The sequence below is a fragment of the Cupressus sempervirens genome, chromosome 10, assembly GCF_028749045.1.
Source record: "Cupressus sempervirens isolate cs-2001-9-10 chromosome 10, ASM2874904v1, whole genome shotgun sequence".
Classification (NCBI taxonomy): domain Eukaryota; kingdom Viridiplantae; phylum Streptophyta; class Pinopsida; order Cupressales; family Cupressaceae; genus Cupressus; species Cupressus sempervirens.
Genome location: NC_143127.1, coordinates 475,613,595 through 475,638,205, shown reverse-complemented (window position 1 = coordinate 475,638,205; position 24,611 = coordinate 475,613,595). Strand labels below are relative to the sequence as shown.

Below are 24,611 nucleotides of genomic sequence, written 5' to 3'. Positions count from 1 at the left end.
TTCTCCCCCCAAGAACTCTCCAACCAACTCTCCCTAAAGAATGTTTTCTTTTGATGCTTAAGTTTCCAAATTCGGCCAACTTGGGAATCCACAATTTTTGGGTGCTCTTTTCAATGCCTAGGGAAGCTTATAATACTTTAAAATGCCCCTACCCCCTAGGGATATCATATGGGCTTTAAAATAAGACCTCAAACTACCCCTAGGGATGGTGTAAACCTCTTAGAAATTCACAAAAGGTGTCCATTCGACCTAGCATGGAAAGAATCGCTCTTGGACGCATAAATACACCTAGGGAAAAGAAATCCTACCAAACCACTCCTTGGTTCACTCAACCACCTATCATCCCACTAAGCATGCTACAAAGGAGAACATGTGTCAAGTGACACCACAATACACACAACACACTTGGCAAGCCATCAAGAAAAACAAATTTACTTTTATAGAATCACAATAATACACACAAATTGGTTTTACAAATAAAATACAAGGGTAAAAAGGTTATACCCTCCTTAGGGTTAACCTTGGTTTTTCCAAACACCTAGCAAGGTTCTCCATAAATCCATGGGCTTCTTTCCTGCACACTTATTGCAAATATCAGTAGTCCAAGAATAAGGTGATAAAATGATAACGTAAATATAAATCACATAGATTCTATCATCAATGAATAACATAACTAATATGAAATATGTATTTCCATTCATATCACATTACACACTTCACATTTGTAGCAATTCTCTAATCTAGATAGTAAAACATTATGATCATTTATTCTTACAGAAAATTATGGAATTAATCTACCTTAAGCAATGCATCAAATATAATATAAGTATACAATTCTAGTTTATTCAAATGATACATGAATTCTTAATGTTACTCTAAATATGCTAAGACATGATAATCTAGCACCATATGGAGACCACAATTCAAAAATCAAACATTCACTTGACTATAACATAAGCTTTAATCATGACATATGGATCATCAAGAAGGTAAGTAAGCATATCTTAATAACATCATAAAAACTACTTAGAATATTAGTGTCCTAGTAACATCATAAGGAATCATCATATAGCCTAATGATATAGGTATCAATGTCCCAATAACATAACATGAAATCAAATAGTCTAAGGATCAAAATATCAATGTCCATAGTGGGTAATAATGTGTCATCTAGAGTCTAACTATCAAAGTCCAAAAGAAACAAAATGTCAATAGTGCTATGATGGTTGGGGCGGGACATGACATCCTGCCCCTCTAGGCATGAACTTCCTCCTGGAGTTCATCAAATAGATAGGGGTAGTCACGTCTCATTTGCATCGTGTCCTCCCATGTGGTTGTGACATCATCATAGCAATCCCATTGGACCTTAACCTGGTCCACTTCTCTGCCTCGAAGTTGAAGGGTCCTGCGAGCCAATATGCGAATGGGCTCTAGGGACAGCTGGCCATCTGGTGCTACCTGCATAGAACCCCAATCTATAACATGAGATGCATCATAAATATACTTCCTCAAGGAAGAGACATGAAAAACATCGTGGATGCGTGATAGGCTAGGTGGCAAGGCTAAGCGATAAGCAACTGGTCCTATCCTCTCCAAAATCTCAAATGGCCGAACAAATCAAGGAGCAAGCTTAGAGCCCTTTCCAAAATGGATTGGACTCTTGTGCGGACACACTCTCAGAAATACTCTATCTCCCACCATAAAGGCTCGATCTGTCCTATGGGCATTAGCATACTTCTTCTGTCGGTCTTGAGCTTCCCTGAGATGTTGCCTAATCAAAAAGACTTGCTGCTCCATCTCCTTGACAATCTGTGGTCCAACTATTACCCTGTCCTCAATCCTATCCCAACTTAATGGTGTCCTGCAAGGTCTGCCATATAGGGCCTGATAAGGTGGCATGCCCAAAGAAGAATGGTGCCCATTATTATAGGCAAACTCTACTAGATGCAAATACTCCTCCCATTTAACTTGATTATCCATCACATACATGCGTAACATGTCCTCTAATACCTGGTTAACTCTCTCAGTCTGCCCATCTATCTGAGGGTGGTATGTTGTGCTCAAGTTAAGCTTAGTCCCTAGGGCTCCATGTAACTCTCTCCAAAAGGAGAAGGTAAATATAGAGTCTCTATCAGAAATAATCTTGCGAGGAATGCCATGGAGTCTCACAATGTCTCACATGAATACTTGTGCTACTGTAGGAGCCATGAAAGTGGTACGTATAGGTGAGAAGTGGGCTACCTTGGTCAATGTGTGAACTGTCACCATGATGGCATCGTGACGATGAGAAGACATAGGAAGACCCACAACAAAATCTATAGAAATAACATCCCACTTCCACTCTGGAATCTCATGAGGATAAAGTAACCCACCAGGATGTCCATGTTTTGCCTTAACTCTCTGGCACTCTAGGCATCTAGCAACTATCCCTGCAATATGCATCCTCATGCCAGGCCAATGAAAGAGTCGTCTCAAGTCTGCATGCAACTTCCTAACCCTTGGATGTGTTGCATAAGGTGCCCTATGAGCCTCCAGAACAATAAAATCACGCAATCCTCCAGTAGAAGGTACATAAATGCACCCTTGGTGACATAGAAGTCCATCAGACTCTAACACATAGTTGGAGAACCTCCCCTGAAGAGGCCTCTGAGATCTAATCATCTGACACACATCCCTATAAAAATCATCCTCTGGTAAGTGCTGCATTATTCTCCCCCTCAAATCTGTGCTAGTGACCATGGATGACAACTCATGGCGTCTCTGACTTAAGGCATCTGCAACCACATTCTCCTTCCCCTTGATGTAGTGTACATCAAAGTCATATTCACATAAAAACTCCATTCATAAGGCTCATGAATACAGATGGGGCATTAGTGAGACCAAAAGGAACCACTGTAAACTCATAATGCCCATATCTCGTGCGAAAAGCAGTCTTATGGATGTCACTCTCCACAATCCTCAACTGGTGATATCCTGACTTCATATCAATCTTTGAAAACACTCGAGCACCTTGAAGCTGGTCAAATAAGTCATCAATTCTAGGAAGTGGATAACGGTTCTTAATGGTTAGCTTATTAAGCTGGCAGTAGTCTATGCACAACCTCAAGGATCCATCCTTCTTCTTGACAAAGACAACTGGTGCTCCCCATGGTGAGACACTAGGACGAATGTGCCCCTTCTCCAAGAGTTCTTCTAGCTGAATCTTGAGCTCATTGAGCTCATTAGTAGTCATCCTATATGGAGCTCTAGATACTGGTTGGGCCCCTAGAACCAAATCAATATGGAAATCCACTGTCCTGGGTGGAGGCATACCCGGTAATTTAGAAGGAAATACATCTCTAAACTCTTGTAACACTAGGTAATCCTCGAGACATGGCCCATTCTCCTCTCCCTCAAGATCATTAATGGTAATAGCATATAACTGACACCCTTTTCTCATACATCGCTTAAGCTGCATAGCAGAGATCATGTGGAGGGACACAGGTCTCTGAACGCCTGAAATCACTATAGGTGTACCATGATCATCATTACACTCCACCTCCTTCTTCCTACAATCCACCTTGGCATGGTGAGCACATAGCCAATCCATACCAAGAACTACATCATATGATCCTAAGGGGGTGATACGTAGATCTGCACAAGTAGTGATATCCCCAATTTGAATAGGACAATTCCTGACCATGGATCTAACCAATAACTTAGCACTTGAGGCTAACTCTACATCCCAGCTAACATCTTGCTTAATTGCCACCAGCCTACAATGCTCCACAACTAAGGGTGATACAAAAGAATCAATAGCTCCTGGATCAAACAATATAGATATACTACTACCACCAATAATACCTGTAGCCTCTATCACGGTAGCCTGATGCTCAGCCTATCTGTCATCTATTGCTGTGAATACCTTATAAGAACGTCCCATGTCACCCACTGTTGGTTCGGATGCAGCTACCCTCTGTCTATGTGGACAATCCCTAGCAATGTGACCCATGCCACCACAAGAATAACAAGGTCCATGGGTCTGAGTTTGTAATCCTGTAGATCGGGGCTATTGGTGTCCCCTTGTCTCAGTAGATCCACTAAAACCACCTCTAGTGGGCTGCTGAGTCCGTGCTAGAGGTGTATGAGAAGCTTGTGATCTATGATCCTGACGAGAACCCTGTGCCTGCCTCTGCTTGGGCTTAGTGCCTTGGTATCCCTGTGGAGGCTTCTGCCTCTGATCCTGCTGTGACTGGGGGCCTCTAAAAGATCCTGAAGAGTGTCGCTGATTTCCCTTCCACTGTGACCTAGGTGGAAAGGGGGTAGTACCCCGACGCTGAGATCTATCACGAGTATCCTAAGCCTTATTGCGTATATCCTCTGCAATAAGAGCCCTCTCCACTGTAGCTCTGAAGCCTACTAGTGCTGCCATGCGAACCTGTCCTGCAATCGAGGGATTAAGACCTCTAATGAAACGGTTAATCCGAAGCTTCTCATCTCTCATATAGTCAGCATAAGGGAGGAGCTCTAAAAACTTATTCTCATACTGTGTTACTGTCAATCCCCTCTGCTGTAAGTCATGGAACTCATCAATCTTTCGCTGCCTATAATGCTCTGATAAATATCTCTCTCTGAACCTTTGTAGGAAGGTATCCCAAGTGAGAGTGTCCATATCAATATCCCCCATAGCCTTCTCCTCATCCCACCATTTGGAGGCTGGTCCTCGCAAAAGGTGTATAGCAAAATGGGCCCTTACATTACTCCCAAAAGGATGCAACCCATAACATCTCTCCAAACATAACAAGAAGGATTCTGCCTCTAAACCATCTGTGGACCCATGAAAAGGGGGTGGCTGAAGACGAAGCAATTCTTTAATCTCGTCTCCTATATCTCGGGGTGCTCTCGGTACAGGTCGAAGTTCTACCCCTACTAGAGACTCAGGTCTGTGGACAGACTCCCCCTCGAGCTCAGCATGACTCCCAATACGACTAGGTGGAGGACTCCTTGTCCTCTCTCTGATAATAGTCCTATGCTCCTCTGACATTTGCTGACTAGGGTGAGCTACTGCTGCAGGCAACCTCTATTGTACTACACCAATAAGATTCTGGATAGCATCTAGAATGTCCCGATTGGGGTTCTGAGGCTGTTCCCCCTGTCCAATCTCTATCTCTGGCCCAACCCTAGCTTCTTGTGCCATACTAGCACCATGCTCTACACTGGCATCCTGCTCTACCTGTGCATCTCGTGCATGTCTACCACCTCGTCCATGCCTGCGGGCGTTACGAGTGACCACTGGGATCCTACAAAAAAAAAAATAGTTTAAGAGTCAAGGTCAAGAAGCTTTAAAGTTCATTATTAGAGTCTCAAACAACTAAGACAAAGTAATTCCTCTTTTTTTTTTTTTTGTGAGGAATCATGGCCAAAGTCAAGTTAGGGTGGGTGTCTTGCCACCATAGTTGCTTAGCCAACGTCTCGCATTGGTTAGATATATGAAAGTGTTATCTTCCATTGCATATGCATATATGTATATTTATTTATTTATTCATTATTTTTAATTATTATTATTTTTAAAAATATTTTATTATTATTATTTTAAAAAAAAATATTTTATTATTATTATTTTTAAAATATTTTTTTAAATTTTATTATTATTATTATTATATTAAATTATCATTAATAGGTAACTTCATGGACATGAAATTATAATAGCACTTATTCATGATTACTAACACATTACCACTTAGTTGCTTCATTATCACAAACTTATTTAAATAATTATCTCTTAAGTAGTTTCAATAAAAAATAAAACTCATGTGGGCAAATAAAATAAGTGCATTTTAAATTTGTGTAAAAGAGGAAGATGGCATGGTGGGAGTGGGATTTGAACACATGACCTCTTGAATTCCACCTTTTCCACCCACCCCACTAACCAACTTTCCCTCTTTTACTTCATGTTTTGAAATAGAAAACATTTTAATAAGGGGGATCCCATTTGAATTTGGGTCAAAGAGTCAACTTATGATCAATTTGAAATTCATTTCTTTATCTTTCTCTTCCAACCCTAACCCTAATTCGAAATTAGGGCTATGACAAAGTATAAAAGTTATTTTTCCCTCTTTCTTATGTTATTTTTCATGTTCCTTCCATAGGGTTTCAAACCCTTATGCATTTCTTTGTTTTTCCCTCTTGTTATTGTGTGTATGTTTCTGTTTTTGTATTGTTTTTTTTGTTTTTGTTTTGTACAAGTACTTGAATGCTATTGGAGATGGAAGCAAGCTTTCATGGAGGATAAATGATGTGTATATGTTTATCTTTGATAGACACACACATATCCTTGTGTGGATATATGTTTGCGATGGATAGAGCTCAATATTTGTAGAGGGATCCATGTTCAGCCATGCATGAGTTCTCTGATATATCCTATGGCATTATTATGCCCATAATTTGTTGCAGGTTTTTTTGTTTTGTTTCATGGATATAAAAATGAGCATTTTATTATTAATTTCTTGTGTGAGAGGGGGTTGTCCCTGGCCTTGCCTGTACTTAGTGATGAGCACACAAGAGAAAAACAAATTCTATCATTTAAGAGTCAGTCATATTGCGTTAGCGTTTTGAGAGAAATGAAATCAAATATTTCCAAACGCTTTTCGGGTTTTCTCCAGAAGGGGTCTATTTAGGTCTCACGCGGGCAAAATCCACAAAAGTTGAACGCACACAGAGTTACAAGTCTTTAATAAAAGCATCATTTTTAAAAAAGTTTATAGCATATTTTCTTTATTCATTTCAAAACTGGGTTTTGAAGGCAAGATCAAGGGCTATGCACAGCCATGCATTGATCCCTTGATACCATGGTCTATATCAACATGCATATATACACAACTTCCTTATTGTATTTTAACTTGTAGTTTTTCGAATTCATGGTTATATATATATATATATATATATATATATATATATATATATATATATATATATATATATAGTGTTATCACAGATTCATATTTCTAATGTCTAGTATTTGAATACAGTTGAAAGGAGTTTCAGATCTATTACTTAAATTTCCTTTTCAAATCAACAAAATACTCAAAATTAAAAAAACATTTTAAGTTTTCTTTTTCAACAAACAAAATACTTAAAACTGGAAACATAATGAGCCTAGGTCCTAGTTTTGGAAACCTAGCTCTGATACCAAGTGTAGTGCACCAATATTACAGTCAAAGGAACCAGCAAATATAAATATATTTTTCTTTTTCAATGAAAGCATTTTTATTTTATTTTATTTGTTTATATTTATTTTCCTTGATCTACAATATTGATGTACATTACTACAATACATTTAACTAACTTCACTAACCACTTTAGTTCCTTCCAACCAGAACATTATTTGAAATTCTAACAAAATGTTTTTATAACCAAATGTATCAATTTCAAATGGAGACACATATTTTCTCTTAGAATCATTTTAGAAACAAAAATATAACAACTTTACTCATTTCTATATACTATAGGATAGTGCATGATATATAAATTTCTTTAATAACTGAATCTAGCAACATATCAACAAGTACAGTCCACTTATACAGTCCACTTATACAATTTTCCAGCTTACAAGCTGTCATAAAACACAAGATTGGGAGTTACCCAAGGATGACTCTCCCTAATACAATAAGAATTCACTTGGAAGTATGTTTTTGCTGCACATGAAAATAAGACAACATCCTTCTTCTCTTCAAGTCTTCAATCCATAGATCACAACCTACAGTACAACACACACAAACAAGCCCATGGTACTCTCCTCCCAACCTTAGGCCTTTTAAAGGCCACCCCCGAGCAGGGAGAACCTTGACTAGGTGGACATACATTACTAACAACCATTTACAACACAATGCTCACATTACAAAACTGTTCAGACATTTTACAGTTGACAAATAAAACCACAAAAATTCCCAACCAAGGTAGACCACTTAGGATCACATGTAGATCCATCTCAAGGGGTAAGAGTGGAAAATGAATGTTGAGGAGACTCCACCTGCAACTATGCCTTCATTAGGCTATACACTTTATACACATGCCTTCACAAGGCAACCCAACACCACATACATGCCCTCACATGGCATCTTTACAATACTTATAACTCCAGCAAGGTGGCATATGGGGCCCATAACACCCATATGGCATCCCTCTCCTACTCTAGGAGAGACTCTCACCCAACACATTCCCTATGCACCCCTTACCCTCACAAGGCTCTCTTTCCCTCCCAAGAGATGAGACTCACCTTGTCACACCCAAAACAGAAAACTGCAACAAGAACATATGAATTCACAACACAAAGTAAATCACAATACACACATACACCAAAACTGAAACATGATCTCTCAACCTTACACAACACAACATTACAACACACCATATTACAACTACATTACAGAAAACTCACATGCATAACACAATAAAAATAATCTACTTAACAACAAGCTTTCATAGCAAGGGTACATAAGGTTACCAACCTGGTTTCCAAGTAAATTTGAGCTCCCTCTCTTTTTACCAGCAATCCTCCTCCTAAGCTATCTTCTTCTCCTTGTTTTTTTCCTTTTCCAAAACTTACCTCACTTAGATTCTTTTTCCAGATCTATCCAAAAATTCTCCCCCCAAGAACTCTCCAACCAACTCTCCCTAAAGAATGTTTTCTTTTGATGCTTAAGTTTCCAAATTCGGCCAACTTGGGAATCCACAATTTTTGGGTGCTCTTTTCAATGCCTAGGGAAGCTTATAATACTTTAAAATGCCCCTACCCCCTAGGTATATCATATGGGCTTTAAAATAAGACCTCAAACTACCCCTAGGGATGGTGTAAACCTCCTAGAAATTCACAAAAGGTGTGCATTCGACCTAGCATGGAAAGAATCCCTCTTGGACGCATAAATACACCTAGGGAAAAGAAATCCTACCAAACCACTCCTTGGTTCACTCAACCACCTACCATCCCACTAAGCATGCTACAAAGGAGAACATGTGTCAAGTGACACCACAATACACACAACACACTTGGCAAGCCATCAAGAAAAACAAATTTACTTTTATAGAATCACAATAATACACACAAATTGGTTTTACAGATAAAATACAAGGGTAAAAAGGTTATACCCTCCTTAGGGTTAACCTTGGTTTTTCCAAACACCTAGCAAGGTTCTCCATAAATCCATGTGCTTCTTTCCTGCACACTTATTGCAAATATCAGTAGTCCAAGAATAAGGTGATAAAATGATAACGTAAATATAAATCACATAGATTCTATCATCAATAAATAACATAACTAATATGAAATATGTATTTCCATTCATATCACATTACACACTTCACATTTGTAGCAATTCTCTAATCTAGATAGTAAAACATTATGATCATTTATTCTTACAGAAAATTATGGAATTAATATACCTTAAGCAATGCATCAAATATAATATAAGTATACAATTCTAGTTTATTCAAATGATACATGAATTCTTAATGTTACTCTAAATATGCTAAGACATGATAATCTAGCACCATATGGAGACCACAATTCAAAAATCAAACATTCACTTGACTATAACATAAGCTTTAATCATGACATATGGATCATCAAGAAGGTAAGTAAGCATATTTTAATAACATCATAAAAACTACTTAGAATATTAGTGTCCTAGTAACATCATAAGGAATCATCATATAGCCTAATGATATAGGTATCAATGTCCCAATAACATAACATGAAATCAAATAGTCTAAGGATCAAAATATCAATGTCCATAGTGGGTAATAATGTGTCATCTAGAGTCTAACTATCAAAGTCCAAAAGAAACAAAATGTCAATAGTGCTATGATGGTCGGGGCGGGACATGACATCTAATCAGGTAAATGTTGTTAATAGTTTGATGTCATGTATAGTGTACTCTATTGTGCAACTTTTGTTCCCCTATTAACATCTTTCTACTTGACTTTATTTTATCTTGGTAACATTGACAAATCTGGGTGTTTAAAATAATCGCTCTGTATTTGGTTATAGTTTATATTAAATAATTTTGTCCATCTAAAACAGCCAAGTGAAAATCCTTTTGGTGAGTCTCCTTTTAAGGTGTCATCAACTTCACCACAAGATCCTTTTGCTGCACAAACAGCCAGTAGTTCAATTTCCTTAGCCCTTCCCTTGAGCATTGAGAACAACACGGCATTTGGGACTTTCTTAGCTACTTCTAGTCCAAAGACTGAAGGTGTAGGCAATTTTGGTCTTTTGGATGGTTTTCAAACAAGGCCACCTAACCTTTTGGGGTTTTCCTGCCAGCACATGGCACAGGTCCTTCAGATCTTTACCAGTTAGAGATACACATGCAAGATTCATCATAGATGCAAGCACCAATTCGGATGCAAACACAAGTGCAGCCTGCATGAATGCAGATGCAAGCACATGTGCAGCCTACACCAATGCAGATGCAAGCACATGTGTAGCCTGCACCAATGTAGATGCAAACACATGTGCAGCCTGTGCCATTGCAGATGCAATCATCAATGCATATTCAAACACAGAAACTTCCTGTGCCGATGCAGATGCAATCAACAATGCAGATGCAATCATAGATGTAGTCCACACCAACACTGATGCAAGCACCTATGCAGATGCAAACACAGCCACAGATTGCACCAATGCATATGCAAGCACCTCTGCAGATGCAAACACAGCCACAACCTTTAGCATTTGAATTTTCTCAACCCCAATCTACTCATAGAACTATTTCTATGAAGATGCCAGATCAGCCAATCACGTAGGTCACACAAACACAAAATGTTAATTCAAACAATCAAGGAAAATATCAATAAAAGATATTCAAACCAAAATCAATAGTTTGGGCTAATACATTAAGCAAGGGTCTTGTTGATTTGAATATTTCTAGACGTAAGTTTTTTTTCTTTATTAAAAAGCATGGTTTTTGTGTTTTACTGTAACCACAATAGTAGCATACCGAGCTTGCCACCTGTTGTCTCTGCAACTAAAATTAATCCTTTGGCAGATACTGAAATCGATCTAGATTCACTCAATAGGCTGGAGAAAAGAAGGGAGGCAAAGGAGAGTGTGTCTACTGGGTCTGGGTCTATGACATCAAGTAGTTTATCAATGTGAAAAGCCATGGAATTAGGTACTGGCCTGGGCCGAGCAAGTGCAAGTGTGCTGTCTACTCCACCTGCACCAATGATTAATCCAATGGGTATGGGCATGGGCACAAGTGGTTATGGTATGGGACTAGTTCCTAACATGAGTATGGGTGCTGGTATGGGAATGGGCATGGACATGGGTATGGGGATGGTTATGCGACCTGACATAGGGCTAAATCTGGCAATGCCTGGAATGGGAATGAGGCCCCCCATGAGCATGCCACCTACATCTGGAATTGGAATGAACCCAATGTATGGGCATGGGTGGCTATACTACACAACAACACCAATATCTTGGGTATAAATGAGGCTTGTTTTGCATGAAGCATATTGCATTGGCTTTCTTCATTTGTGAGTTTGGCATCTGCAGCAAAGTAGGTTAGACAGATATTACAGAGTTTGTTGGGGTGGAAATATTACTCTACAACATTAGAAGCACCAATCCCTGATGCAGGCTTAGATTGAGGCTTATGTGATATTCCCTATCCAGTACATCTGTTAAAATAGGTGTCATCATTTGGCATGTGTGTAATAATCCATGATAATGGACAACAAGCTCTTGTATGGTTTGTAATTGTGATGTCTTAAAGGGAATGGTCTCTCAGGTTCGTCTCTACTACTTCTTGACTAATTATTCTATAATTATAACTGTAGCTGAGAGAAGCTTGCAAATGATCATAAATTCTTTGTCATTTGATCCTCCTCCCATTTGGAGGATGGTTTTGACGTAAGTGAATTTTATATATTTCAAAGTTCATTTTTCAGTAGGCTTTATATTTCATTTACCTTGCAATACACCTCTATATAGATTTTAATTTCAAATTCATTTTGATTGTTCATCTTTCAGCTGTATTTCTTTCTTGAATGTGCAGACTTTGAAGTGGATTTCACTAATAAATGCAAGCCAGTGTTTGAGCTCAGAGGTATCTTGCCCAAAATCATAAAATTTGTTCTCTAATGATGATATCTGTGGGACTTACTCTATAGACAAGATAGAAAAATCTCAAAATGATGCAAGATGGCTTTCTTTGAGACATTCTTTTATTGTGGTCTCTTTGCTCTACAAAGGTCTACGAGTCAATAGGCTATCTCAAAAGTAGACATAATTGGAGACATTTTGTATTGATTCTTTTTAATTTCATGAACTAGGCATCTAATTAGATGGTGAATTGGTGTCTAGAAAGTAAAACCACATCTCACAAGAAAATTTGATGCCTAAAATATAGACATGGAAAGTAAAACCAATCTAGGTCTCATGACCAAATACATTTTTAGCACTTCTTGAGCTATACATCTTTATTTTGTAGAAGCAGGTATATCTGTAGAAAATCCACAGTAACCACCTGACAATTCTTTTTGATAAAATATGGATGCGTGATGCAGTACATGGAGCTATGTTTGCATTTGGGGCACATGATTATCCAACAAGTGGTATTTTTGAGGTGGAAACAATAATCTGACTCTGTAACTCTGTTATATTGTTGTGACTAGCATACTCTTTGTTGTAATTCAAGAGGCACTTCTTTTAATAAACAAAAACTATGGTTTTACTAATAAGAATATTCCAATATAATCACTTACATACCATGCTAGAATAAACTATTCCTATTAGAGCATAGTTTGCAAACTGCTTAAACCAACCTTGTACAGTTTGGATTAAGGGAAGAGAAAGTAAAGAGACAAGAAAACAATATCATTTAAACATTTAAGATCTCTGATAAAAGTATCAAAAGTAAGACTGATCTATGACATTTTACAATCACTTATGGCAAACACTTTATACTTCAGATATATTAAATGAATCAAAGGATTGGAGAAAAAGCATTGTGATCTCACCATCAACATATTGATGGGGTAATTGCACTCCACCATCTTGACTACATGTTGAATAACCACTCAAACACAGATGTCCTTTAACAGGTTCAATGACCAAAGTTCTTTTGAACCAAGCTGCTGTCTCGCCAAGAGCCTATCCAACAAACTCTAAAAAAGGGTATTAGCAATCAAACTAAAACATTCTTATTACTAGTTTCTAAGATCAAACAAATCAGAATAAAAAGACACTGAATTTTAATGACAAACAGTTAGATTTATAAATATCTGTATGGCCCATGGCCCTATATATGCATGTAAGCATATATGTGTTAATCTGTTAACTTAGTGCCTAGGTTTGATGTTTCATAAATCAGTACATACTTTTTTTCTACAAGCTTGAATTATTCTGATTTGAGAGAATTCATCAAGTAGCATGCTGGAAACTACAATGGAGATACGTACCACCTAATTGCAAAGAACTGTAACCACTTTTGCAATAAAATCTGTTTCAAACTAATTGGTAAATCTATCCCAGGATGGGTTCACTGACTTATGAAAATTGGTAAGTTTGTTCAACTCTCAACCTTTTATTTGTCAATGGATTTTCCCTTTTCTAAATTTGTCTCCTCTGAACATGCTTTTCTGACTGATTTATAGCAACGTTAAGCACATGATTTAGAATACATTTCCAAGAATAGAGGACATAAATGCATGACACATCTTATTTTACAGAAACTTAATGAATAATGTCGTATGGTTTCTAGATTAACACATATATGCCTACAGGCCATCTACAAGCCATCAGATATTTATAAATCTATCTATTTATCAGGTTGGTTTAAACAGTTTGCAAACTATGTTCTAATATGAATAATGTATTATAGCGTGGTATGCAAGTGATTATATTGGAATAATCTTATTAGTAAAACTATAGTTTTTGTTTATTAAAAGAAGTGCCTCTCAAATTACAACAAAGAGTATGATAGTCACAACAATATAACAGAGTTACAGAGTCAAATTATTGTTCCTTCATGGTTTGTGTTTTGTACATGAATTACATTTTTCTTCACGAAACACATCCACCTCATGTTACCACATCAAATTTATTGCTAATTACAATCATAGGGGCACTATAAAGGCCAAGACGACTAACTTTTTAATGCTACAGCCTTTGCATCACAAAGGCAAGATTTTTATTACATTCTTTCAGAAAAAATTTAAGCAGTTGTTGACATTCTAACTTAGTTCCCTCTGGAAAACAGAAACTTGTATCAATTATAGGTCAGTATCTTTTCCTAGGAAACAAGTTTTGACACCCTCTCTTATATAGGAAACAATCTGACACCCTTTTTTATACAAAAAAAAAAACAATCTGACACTTTGTAAAGAAAGTCTTTAAGTCCTAGAAGGGTATACGACCAAATCATTGAAACCCTTCTTGTGAACGTTCATTGTTTTCAAGTGGACCACAAGTCTGAATCCCAAATACAAATCATGTCATCTAGGGATCCACTTAACAAATTTCTAGATTAAGATTTGCTGCTACAATTATTGTTGTAACATTCATCTTTGTAAAAACAGAGGCTAGAGAGTCATGTCCATAGAAACTAGGGCACTATGTTGGGTAATAAATCTCTTCTAGTGAACTGTAAACTAGTAAGAACTTAGCTTCATTTATCAAGGTAAATAATGTGCTCAACATCAGATATTTTTCCATATATAGCAGATGCTTCAGTGACTCTGGCTTTGTTGATACAATGAGAGAATGTAAAGGGTTGTTTTGGGACACCTAAGATAACTTCATTGGCAATGTCTGCATCTAATATACCAGTTATTGAAGCATATAATTTATCTTTAGAATGATTAAAGATCATATCAAAATTGTAGCTCGATGACTGAAACAATCCAAATATAGAAAATTGATCAAAATAGGCTATATCTCAGCTTATTTAACACTAAAATTATTAATTAACAGCAAAATAAAAAGATATGGTTAAACTAGTTAAACTATTGAAAGAAATATTCCAATGGAAAAATGTATTTAATACTCAGAAAAGGAAGAGATCTTGTATCAAGTAAAAATTTTAGCTTGATTTCAAGAGAGTTAAAAAATAAATTTCCTTCTCCAGTTTATTTCATATAAAATACATCGAGTTAGCTGTGGATTTTTCCACTTCATTGCAGACTATTAATACTGGAACTTTGTTTTTTCACCACAAGGGCCTTTGTCAGGACAACAGGGAGAAGGTATTAGGTTATAGAAAGCATCTAATACATCAATTAGTTCTATAGTTCTGAAACACAACAACATTTAACTATCAACAAACCAATAAATATCTCAATCATGTATAACATGGTTGCTCATCCATTCACTAAAAGAAATCAAATCTACAAATAAAGATTAGGGCATTACTCTGTAGTGGCTCGATTATTTGGCAAGTTATCCAATTCTAGCAGCCTGAGTTTAAAATTCCTCCAACTTGGGTCTCATCCTTGAACGACCTGGAAGATCCACAATGTGAACTGGTTTTATTTTTCCCTTCTGTATACAGAAAAGAATACGATCATGAAACTATTGTATTTTGAGGCATTTTCACAAACAACTGTCGTGCTTCATCTGCAATGCCACATTGTGGATATATGTATGTGCTTTCATCTGGTAGTGACTCTTGGGTTTCACTTGTAAATCAATCCACATTCCTATGTACCTTTTCTTTCAGGAATTTTGTTAAATAATTCACATGTGCCTGACATAACACCATATTTTGTATTTCTGTGCAATAATAATCTCACCGCTAGTATGCTAGAAAATATGTCAAACCCATATTTCTATGGTTACTAACCTATTTATAAGAATTTCACTGCCTTCACCAAATCGTTTTCTTCGTCTTCCTCTTTTCTCCTACCATGAGCATACACGGCTTTTAGTTTAATGCACAACTGTAACAACACCATATCAAGTAAAATGAAGTTGTGTTTGAGAAATGCATAAGCATTAGTCAATGTAACATAGTGATGCAAAACTGAACTCTATATTTTTAATGGCACTTCCCTTCTTGTGCCAAGGTCACGCATCTTGAGCCATCACGCTGATTGTTCCAAAAATATTAAGCCAAGTTTTTACCATTCAGCGAAAATATTGGCACAAGATTGTAAATACGTATTTTTAATTGCAAGGTATGACCCCCTTGAAAGGTCTCCAAACATCATTTGAACCACCTCCTACATATCACAATGGCATCCCTGATAACCTAGAACAATAATAACGATTTCTTGAGTCATGATTGGATTGTAAACTTTAAAATGCTTTAATTTGGACCAGCCATACACAAACTTCAAATTAGTGGTTTTGGTTTTAACGTTTATAAGAATAGAAGATCTACCTTTGACTCTCTTGAGAATTGAAAGAAATTGTTAAAATGCTCATTTTATGAGATTCTAAAGTTCTTTAGGTTCACTTTTTGAGCACAAGTAATATATTTTTTGGATTAATTTTGAATTTGAGTGATATGAATACATAGGTTTGTAATTTGACTTTTTCAATCATGTTGAAGAGACTTATATAGGGAAAACAAGTCCGTTGTCCATGTTTAAATCACTGACATGTCAAAAAGTTCAATTACTTCTCATAAGAAGCATAAATCATAGCACATGTACTGATAGTGATATAGCTATCAAGTTTTAATTGTGTAGTTTTTGAGTCAAACTCATTGACTCATGTTTCATGAGTAGTGATTCACCAAATCCATCTCTCATGACAATAAATTGAACATTTAGCAGTCATTGAATGTAGGTGATGCTCATAGAGGTGAAGCAGTGGGACTTCTAATGAGTGCTAATTGTTCCATTTATTGCCATGAGAGATGGGTTTGGTGAATCACTACTCTACTCATGAAACATGAGTCAATGAGTCTGACTCAAAAACTACATAGTTAAATCCTAATAGCTATATCACTATTTGACTTGCTGTGGAAAATATCTCCTACTTAACATGTACTAATTGTCGATCGCACATATGCTAGTAGTTGATCATTTTTTATCTTTCTTGGTTGTCCATTGATTCATTTGTGCAAAAAGTACTCTCTTTTTTCTTTATTTTGTGGCTGAGCAACTATTAAGGGTGAACATAACATATTTTAGGCAAATATTTTAAAATAACACTTTTAGACCACCTCATACTCTACAAGTTCTATGGAGAGTTGTGTAAATGTGAAAAGCCAATAGGTGAGCTTTAAGCTCTTCACTCACCTATGGAGGCTCACCAAAAAAATGATAAATATCAATGAATGAAGTTAGCTTGGGTGACTATTGGATTGTTTCCCCTAATGGTTCATTTTTTAAATGTTGGAATTCTTAAAGTTATTAGTACTCAATTTTGGAGCGTCAAATAACATATTTAGTTTTGAATGTTCAATTGTGGAGCATTAACATTAGTTTTAAGTTATCCATGGTTTTTTTTAGCATAAATAACTTTGTAGTTTTGATTTTTCAAATTTAGAGCATCTTGAATTTCTTTTGGTTGTGAATGCTTAGTTTTTAAGCATTTCTAACATTTTAAGTTAGAATTTTTAATAACCTGAGCATTTTGCAACTTTTTGACCAAGGGGGTAGAACTTGGACAAATTTCATTTTTGAAGCTAGGTTCATTTGAAAGGTAAGGACAATTAGAACAATTAAATAATTAAAATTATTTTGAGAAATAAATTTAACTATTTATTTTTATTAAATTTTGAATTATAATGATTTGATTGAAATTTTGACCACAAGAAATAACAAAGAAGAAATATTTATAATATATATTATTTTTAATCATTAAGAATACATAATTACAATTGTAAATAATGTATATAATTAGATTAATAAACATTAGATGAATTGATAAGTCATTTAATAGATGATTTTGTTTTGGAGAGTATTTATAATACATCAAATTTCATAACTAAAAGTATATAATTGTAATTGTAATATTCTATATTATAATAATAATAAATTTCATTTTAGATTTACTTCTTAACTATAACTATTTTATTTTTAAAATAATTATAATTATCTTTGTCATTAATCATAAAATCTTAATTAATTTTGATTTCAATTATTTTTTTACCACATTATATTATACTCAATTTTCATCATAGTTTCTTTTTCTTGATTAATTGCGATAACAAATTAATTTAATAAGAAAAATAAGTAGTATATCTAAAGAAAATTAACCAAGAAAGTTGTGACTACAATATGTGTGTTTGTATATATGCATGCACGCACACATGCGCACGCACGCATGCACACACACACACACACACACACACACACACACACACTACTACTACTACTACTACTACTTCAATTTATGTCTTACTTTGTAAAATAATACCAAAAAAGTAACCATGAAATTGAAATAAAATTTTGTATCTTCCACCTACATAGTCTACTATGATTGTATTTACAAAAATATGTGTAGTAAAGTCTATATCAATATAAAAAACCAACTAGCAAATGAAAGGAGATATTAAAATCATATAATTTTTTATATTGTTGATCAACCATAGTATTATAATCAAAACCTAAGACAATTGTGTGTGTGTGTGTGTGAAATAAGATTTGAGAAAATCAATAGAAAATATAATTTTGAGTAAGCCTATTGCATAAAATAGGTTCCTACTTGTCAAGGTCCTGAAACTAAATCTCTTAGAATTGTCAGTTGAAACCCTAACTCCAAAGGCAACCAAAATTCCACCTATAGTGTACATCTTTTCACACAAGTGAAAAATGAAAGTGGTCTCTCTTATTTTAAGGTTTGGTGAACCCGACATATCTGATGGTCATCAAAATTCTCTTAGAAATTTTGATATTTTTTCTAAATGAAACCCCAAGGGTTGTAATTGTAATATGAATATTATTTGTAAATTAATTTATGTTTAAATTATTTTTATTAAAGTATTCCTTATATTATTAATAATTATAATTAAATCATTAATATTTTTTACTTTTATTATTAAATCTATTTATTTCAAGTTTTAATATTTATAAAATAGTGGTTTTGACTATTTACTAAATACTAGTACTTATTGAATTTATAATGAAAATAAAATAATAATAATATATTTTAATATGATTATTACATAAAAGTAATGTAACTAATGATAATTATATGTTGAGATTATAAAATACTTAATTGATAATTGATCTTTTTAATATGTAGAGATATATTTGGAGTCTTTATTTTTAGTACTTGGAGGGCTTTTATTTTCTCCATGAGTTAATAGATAGATTTTGTAGAGTTAAAGTATATATTGTGTGGATTTTGAGTTGATTTTAAGTTCAATATTAGTTGATAGGACATTTGATGAAGGTAACTAATTTATGATGTATTGATATGATAAAAATGTGATCGATGAGTAATAAAAGTTATAAAAAAAAGTTAAAGAATGTAATAATATGATTTAAAAATTCAATTGATCATTCTTTTTGTCATTTTTTTGGGTGACCAATTCTTTAGTTATTTATTTGATCATTTATTTAGTCTCTTATCTTTTTCTAACCTTGTGATTTTGTCTAATAACCAAAATAGTCATTTATTTAGTCACTTATACTTATAAACTATAAAATATTACTAGAATTTGACCACTTTTAGTCACGTGACTAAATGTTTTAGTCTTGTGACTAATTTTTTTAATCACGTAGTCATTTATTTTTCAAATTTCTACTAGTGATTTTAGTAGGTTGTAATGGGTGTCTAAATATGCAATTTTATTTTAAGTTGTTAGAAAAATATGGATAAATTGAGGAAAAATAGTAACAAGAGGGATAATTAAGGAGTTAGGCCTAGTAGGATAACAAGTTGAGTTTATTCATGAAATGCACACTTGGAAATTTTAAGGTTGATTATTTAGGTTGGATTGAGTGAGGGTAAATTATTAGAATTATTAAGGGTCATTGGGAGAGTTGAATCCATACTTTTGGTTGTTTGAACCATTTGGTGCCTAGAATTCATTGTGAAGAAGACAGACTTCATGTAGCATTTAGACAAATAGTTGGCATAGAAACCTTAAACATCATTGCTCCTCATTAGGGGGGTTGGAGATAAGCAATGGCTCCATATTTCCAAAAGAGCGATGTGACTCCACAAATATTTTTCCCTCCATTTTCTTAAAGATTTCATTTCTATTTTACTTGTGCATATTATTATTAAATTAATTAAACCAAATTCCAATTTTTCTACTTAAAAAATAAGTAGTGAAGTACATATTCATGGGGCCACCAACTCCACAAATATCTCCTAAAAATGTGGAGCAATTGCTGGTAGCCAAAATAAGCTTGGCAGTGGCATTAGAGCCTTTAAAAAAAAATATTTCTATATTTTCTCATGCCAAATTATTATTAAATTAATTATTCTAAATTCTAAATTTTTTACTTAAAAATAAGCAACAAAGTACATATTCATGGGGCCACCAGGTCCACAAATATCCAATCTCTAATCTTTACTTTGGAAATGAATTAAGAAATGCAGATTTCTACATTTGATAAAGATAAAGTGGGGTTCATGCTTGATTTATAGTGGATGCATAAGATTTATAATCATCTAGAAATGTGTTGGAATAAGTATATGGGAAACAAGATACTAAGCGAGGGGGTGGTGAATTAGGATCGTAAACTTTTATCTTCAAAACCAATAATATAAATTCACACCTAATTCATCTCATAGATCTACCATTAAATCTAAAATGCTGCAAATAAAATAAAATACATCACACCCATAAATAGTTCAACACATAACACTATGATTTGGTACCCCAGAAACACTTCAAGATGAAGGTAAAACTTGGGTGGGGAGGAAACCCAAAAATCTTCATTTGTTGCAACAATAAAGTTAACCTATTAGGGTTACAATGTTTGATCATAAAATATGATCTACCATGTAAAGGGTTTGACCTATTAAAAGCTTAAGAGATGATTAGGTCTAAGCTTGTTAAAGGATTTTTCACTCACAATGAAGTAAGGACTTTGTGAGGAGATTTACATAGGCCTATTAGGACCACTCTGTTAAGAGATTTACCTTGTCTCAATTAATTATAGCTGATTTAGTACTTGACACTTGGTATGCTCTATAAGCCAAAATTGGGTCTCCTCCTTACATTATCATTGATCCATTTCTCCTAATCTGATAACTCTATTCAATCCTTCACTACTATGATTTCTCTTTGTCTACTTTGCTCTCAAACTCTACCTTCTTCATATGCTTGCTATCTCTCTCTCTCACCCCTCTTGATTCTAGGGTTATAATTCTCTTTAAATAGATGTTAGGTGAAGGTTCTAGATCTTGATCAATATTTTACACTTCCACCATATTTTGTCATTTTACATCCCTTTTTTTGATTGGTTGAACCACTCACCTAGGGATCATTACCTTCTATGATGACGTGTAACAAACATCTTAGTTGGCTCTTCAAACATTAAATATTATAGAAAAGTTGGCCAAAATAGTATATATATGAGTTTGTACCATTATAAACTCTCATATAAAAACTAAACTACTCGAAACTTGAATGCTTTAACTCTTGGTCATGCATAAGCCTTCATGTTGTTACTCGGATTCTATATAACTATTTTCTTAGATCTTAATAACTTATTAGTATGTTCGGTCTTCATTGTATTTCTCGACTCATACTATATTGCTTGGCTCATATATCTGCTTCGTCTCTATTGAATGCTCGACAATCACTGCTTTGCTCAATGTAAGTGTTTTATGCTCAAGCTTTATTTAATAAATCAATCGCAATGATGACCTTGTAATCTTTCCTAGTAAATGAGTAGCAAATGACTAAGTGTTTGGACACTAATCGACAACATAGTCTTAGAGATTAGCAAAATGGTTATCTAGACTATGATCCCTCTTTCTAGCAATTTTGCATAACTTATCCATTGCTTATCTCTGATCAAATCCTCAAAATCTATTTATTTGATTATGGTTTGAACACTTTATCCTAAGTCTTTTATTTAATTGAAAGAACTTGCTCCCTTTTAATTAAATAAAATCCCCAAGTCCCACTTATCCTAAGTGTGCACACATAAAGCATTATTCTTGTTGGTGTTTTAAAACTACCAGGTAGAAAAGGATCTAATTCCAAGATGCAAAAGAGAAAAAGAAGCCTAAGCACTAGCTAGATCCCATATTTAGTGGGATTTTCTTTATATTTGGACCAACTTCAATAGAATCAAAGAGATTCTCTATAGTTTAGGCTCTACAGGGCCAAGGCAGTTGCACCTTAGGGATGGAAATGTGACTAGCTTTATGATTCTCTCTTCAAAATGTGGTCACTAATATTATTCTTTTAGATCTATCCCCTATAGTAGAAAATGGTTGAAAATTCTTCTTATATTTTCAATGAATCCTTGATTACAACAACTAACTATAATTCACAGTAAGACTATTACAAATAAGTGATGACCAATAGTTTGGTTCTTTAGTATAGAAAATTAAATATTGATTTGATTTTAGAAATTATTTGTGCAACCATACGAACTTATCAACTTGTATATGAATTGATGATCAATGCCTTATCCATTTCTATATAGAGTCTAACCAGCAAAACTTGACTTAATTAATTGCCTTACAATTAATGTTATCAATAGTTAACCCTAAATTTCATTCTTATGATATCCCTCCCATAAACTTAGAAACCTTATCAATTCAATAAAAGCATTTACTTAACTCCTTGAATTAAAAGAAATCAATGAAAAGATATACAACCCATCCAAGTTGCATTAAAATGTAAGAACCTTGTTCATTCAATCCCAAAATTACAGATATATGAAAAATGAGACAAAACTCAGAGACACAGATATTTGCAAAACCTTTCTTTGTATTATTCTTCCTTGAAAATAATACATTACTAATATAAACTCAAGAATAGCTCAAGATATGACAAAACTATCATTCAAGATTCATTCATATTCTTAGACTTGAAAAATTGAATACATCACAAAAAATTGACACAAAGACTAACTGGACCAACTGCAAAATAGCATATACACTAAAATTATATACAATTTGGCCTCAACTCCACATCTTGGAAACCATTTTATAGGAAGGATTGCAACAAGCTTTAGATGGGAGGACACACATCAAAATCCTATTTGAAAGTAAATACAAAGATATTTAATATTGTGTCATTACAAACATTCTTTTTACTTTGGACACAAAATAGGATGCAGTTACAAAATTGGCAGGAGGCACTTTCTGTAGGTGTTTTGAACATTTTCTGTTAGTCTTTAGCTTCATGTCACTTTCCTTGCCTTTTCTTTTCCTTTTGTCTGTTCTACCTTTAACTGCATCTTTATGCCATCTTAGTCATTGTCACCATACGATAAAGCTTTAATATCTACAATGACTTCCCAAAAAGCTATGTCTATGTCAACTTTAGGCCAGGTGGCATTCCTAACTAAATTTAACTCCTCAAGGCATTTGTTCCATTTGGCATCTATTATTGCCTTAACCTCTACAACTATCTTTGAAAAATCTTTGCTTTTAGCTTATAGAGCATTTCAATCAAATTATAAACAACTATTATGCTTGCTTCATCATTGCAGCATGCCAAGAATTTGGGATGATTCAAAATGCTATCAAAAGATGCTAACCACTCCATCCAATCCTTCACTCCTCCTTCATTATCCAAAATTGTAGATACAAAATTGGTTGTTCCTATGGTAATTATTTTCATTTTATTCTAAATTAGCTACAACTTGTGAGCAAAGAAACCATTCAAGTCCTTTACCTTGTTTATCATTTTCCTAGTTTTTATAATCATTACCTTTGGCAACTCTTTCTTCTATGCTAGAAAAGGTACAAGGCTATCAAAAAATGGAGTGTAAGGACCCCATGTGGTAAAAAGAGGGGACAACTAAGAAATTTCCTCAAAACACCTATACTCTTCTCCCTAAAAAAAAAGATAGTTGTTGTGTACATTCTAGGAGACTAGTTTCAATGCATTTACCTTGTGAGCCAACAATTTTTTTATGGTTTTAATTTCAATCTCCTTGTTAGACTCCAAGTCTTCCTCATCACCTGTCATGCATTGACTTGATGTACCTTCTATCTTAGATGCTTGGCCCTCTGTCTAGATGCCCTAGTCTTTAACCTCTGTAGCTAATCTAATAGTATTTTTTAGTGCTACTATTTCATTCTCCAATCTAAGGCATTTCTATTCTAAGACATAAGTCTCCTTCATTTCTTCCTCATGTTGCCTCCTAGTTTTGATGTACTATTCATAGGCTCCCTCCAACCGTGCTTCAAGAACATCCATTCTATTCTTTCCCAACAATGCCATTGAGGTTTGCATTCCATATATCTAGTTGTTGGATATAGAGTGTGCATTCCAAAATATTACATTCCCTCTAGGAGACTCTTTGATTTCTATAAGGGTAGGCTTTTGATGCTCTAGAACTAGATTCCATATAGCCATTGTTTGAGCATCAATGTTGTATCTTGAACCTCTAAACTCTCCCAACTAATTTTCATCTTCAAAGGAGATTGAGTTGTCTTGTATCCTCATCTGGTCTAGTAGAAAAGAGGAATTGATATCCCATTCGGGGAATACAATCATATAGTTTCTTCTCACTAGGTCTCTAGCCTC

The 24,611-nt window shown here is 34.6% G+C and overlaps 1 protein-coding gene across 1 annotated transcript; it reads right to left on the bottom strand.

Moving 5' to 3' along the window:
* Positions 1 to 1,254: 1,254 nt before the first annotated feature.
* LOC149534752 (uncharacterized) lies at positions 1,255 to 5,023 on the bottom strand. The gene is made up of 7 exons (XM_089806068.1): positions 4,418 to 5,023; positions 4,090 to 4,315; positions 3,254 to 3,801; positions 2,881 to 3,016; positions 2,188 to 2,774; positions 1,699 to 2,040; positions 1,255 to 1,458 (listed from the first exon to the last, which is right to left on the bottom strand). The coding sequence occupies exons 1-7, from the start codon at positions 5,021 to 5,023 to the stop codon at positions 1,255 to 1,257; spliced, it is 2,649 nt and encodes an 882-aa protein (XP_089662194.1).
* Positions 5,024 to 24,611: the final 19,588 nt, after the last annotated feature.

Excerpts from the sequence above, each read along its gene's own strand:
- LOC149534752 (XM_089806068.1), bottom strand. The coding sequence starts at position 5,023 with ATGTCAGAGGAGCATAGGACTATTATCAGAGAGAGGACAAGGAGTCCT. Across the intron at positions 3,802-4,089 it reads GACTCAGCAGCCCACTAGAG|GAGCTATTGATTCTTTTGTA; the intron begins GTGGTTTTAGTG and ends TGTTTGATCCAG. Across the intron at positions 1,459-1,698 it reads GGACAGATCGAGCCTTTATG|GTAGCACCAGATGGCCAGCT; the intron begins GTGGGAGATAGA and ends GGTTCTATGCAG.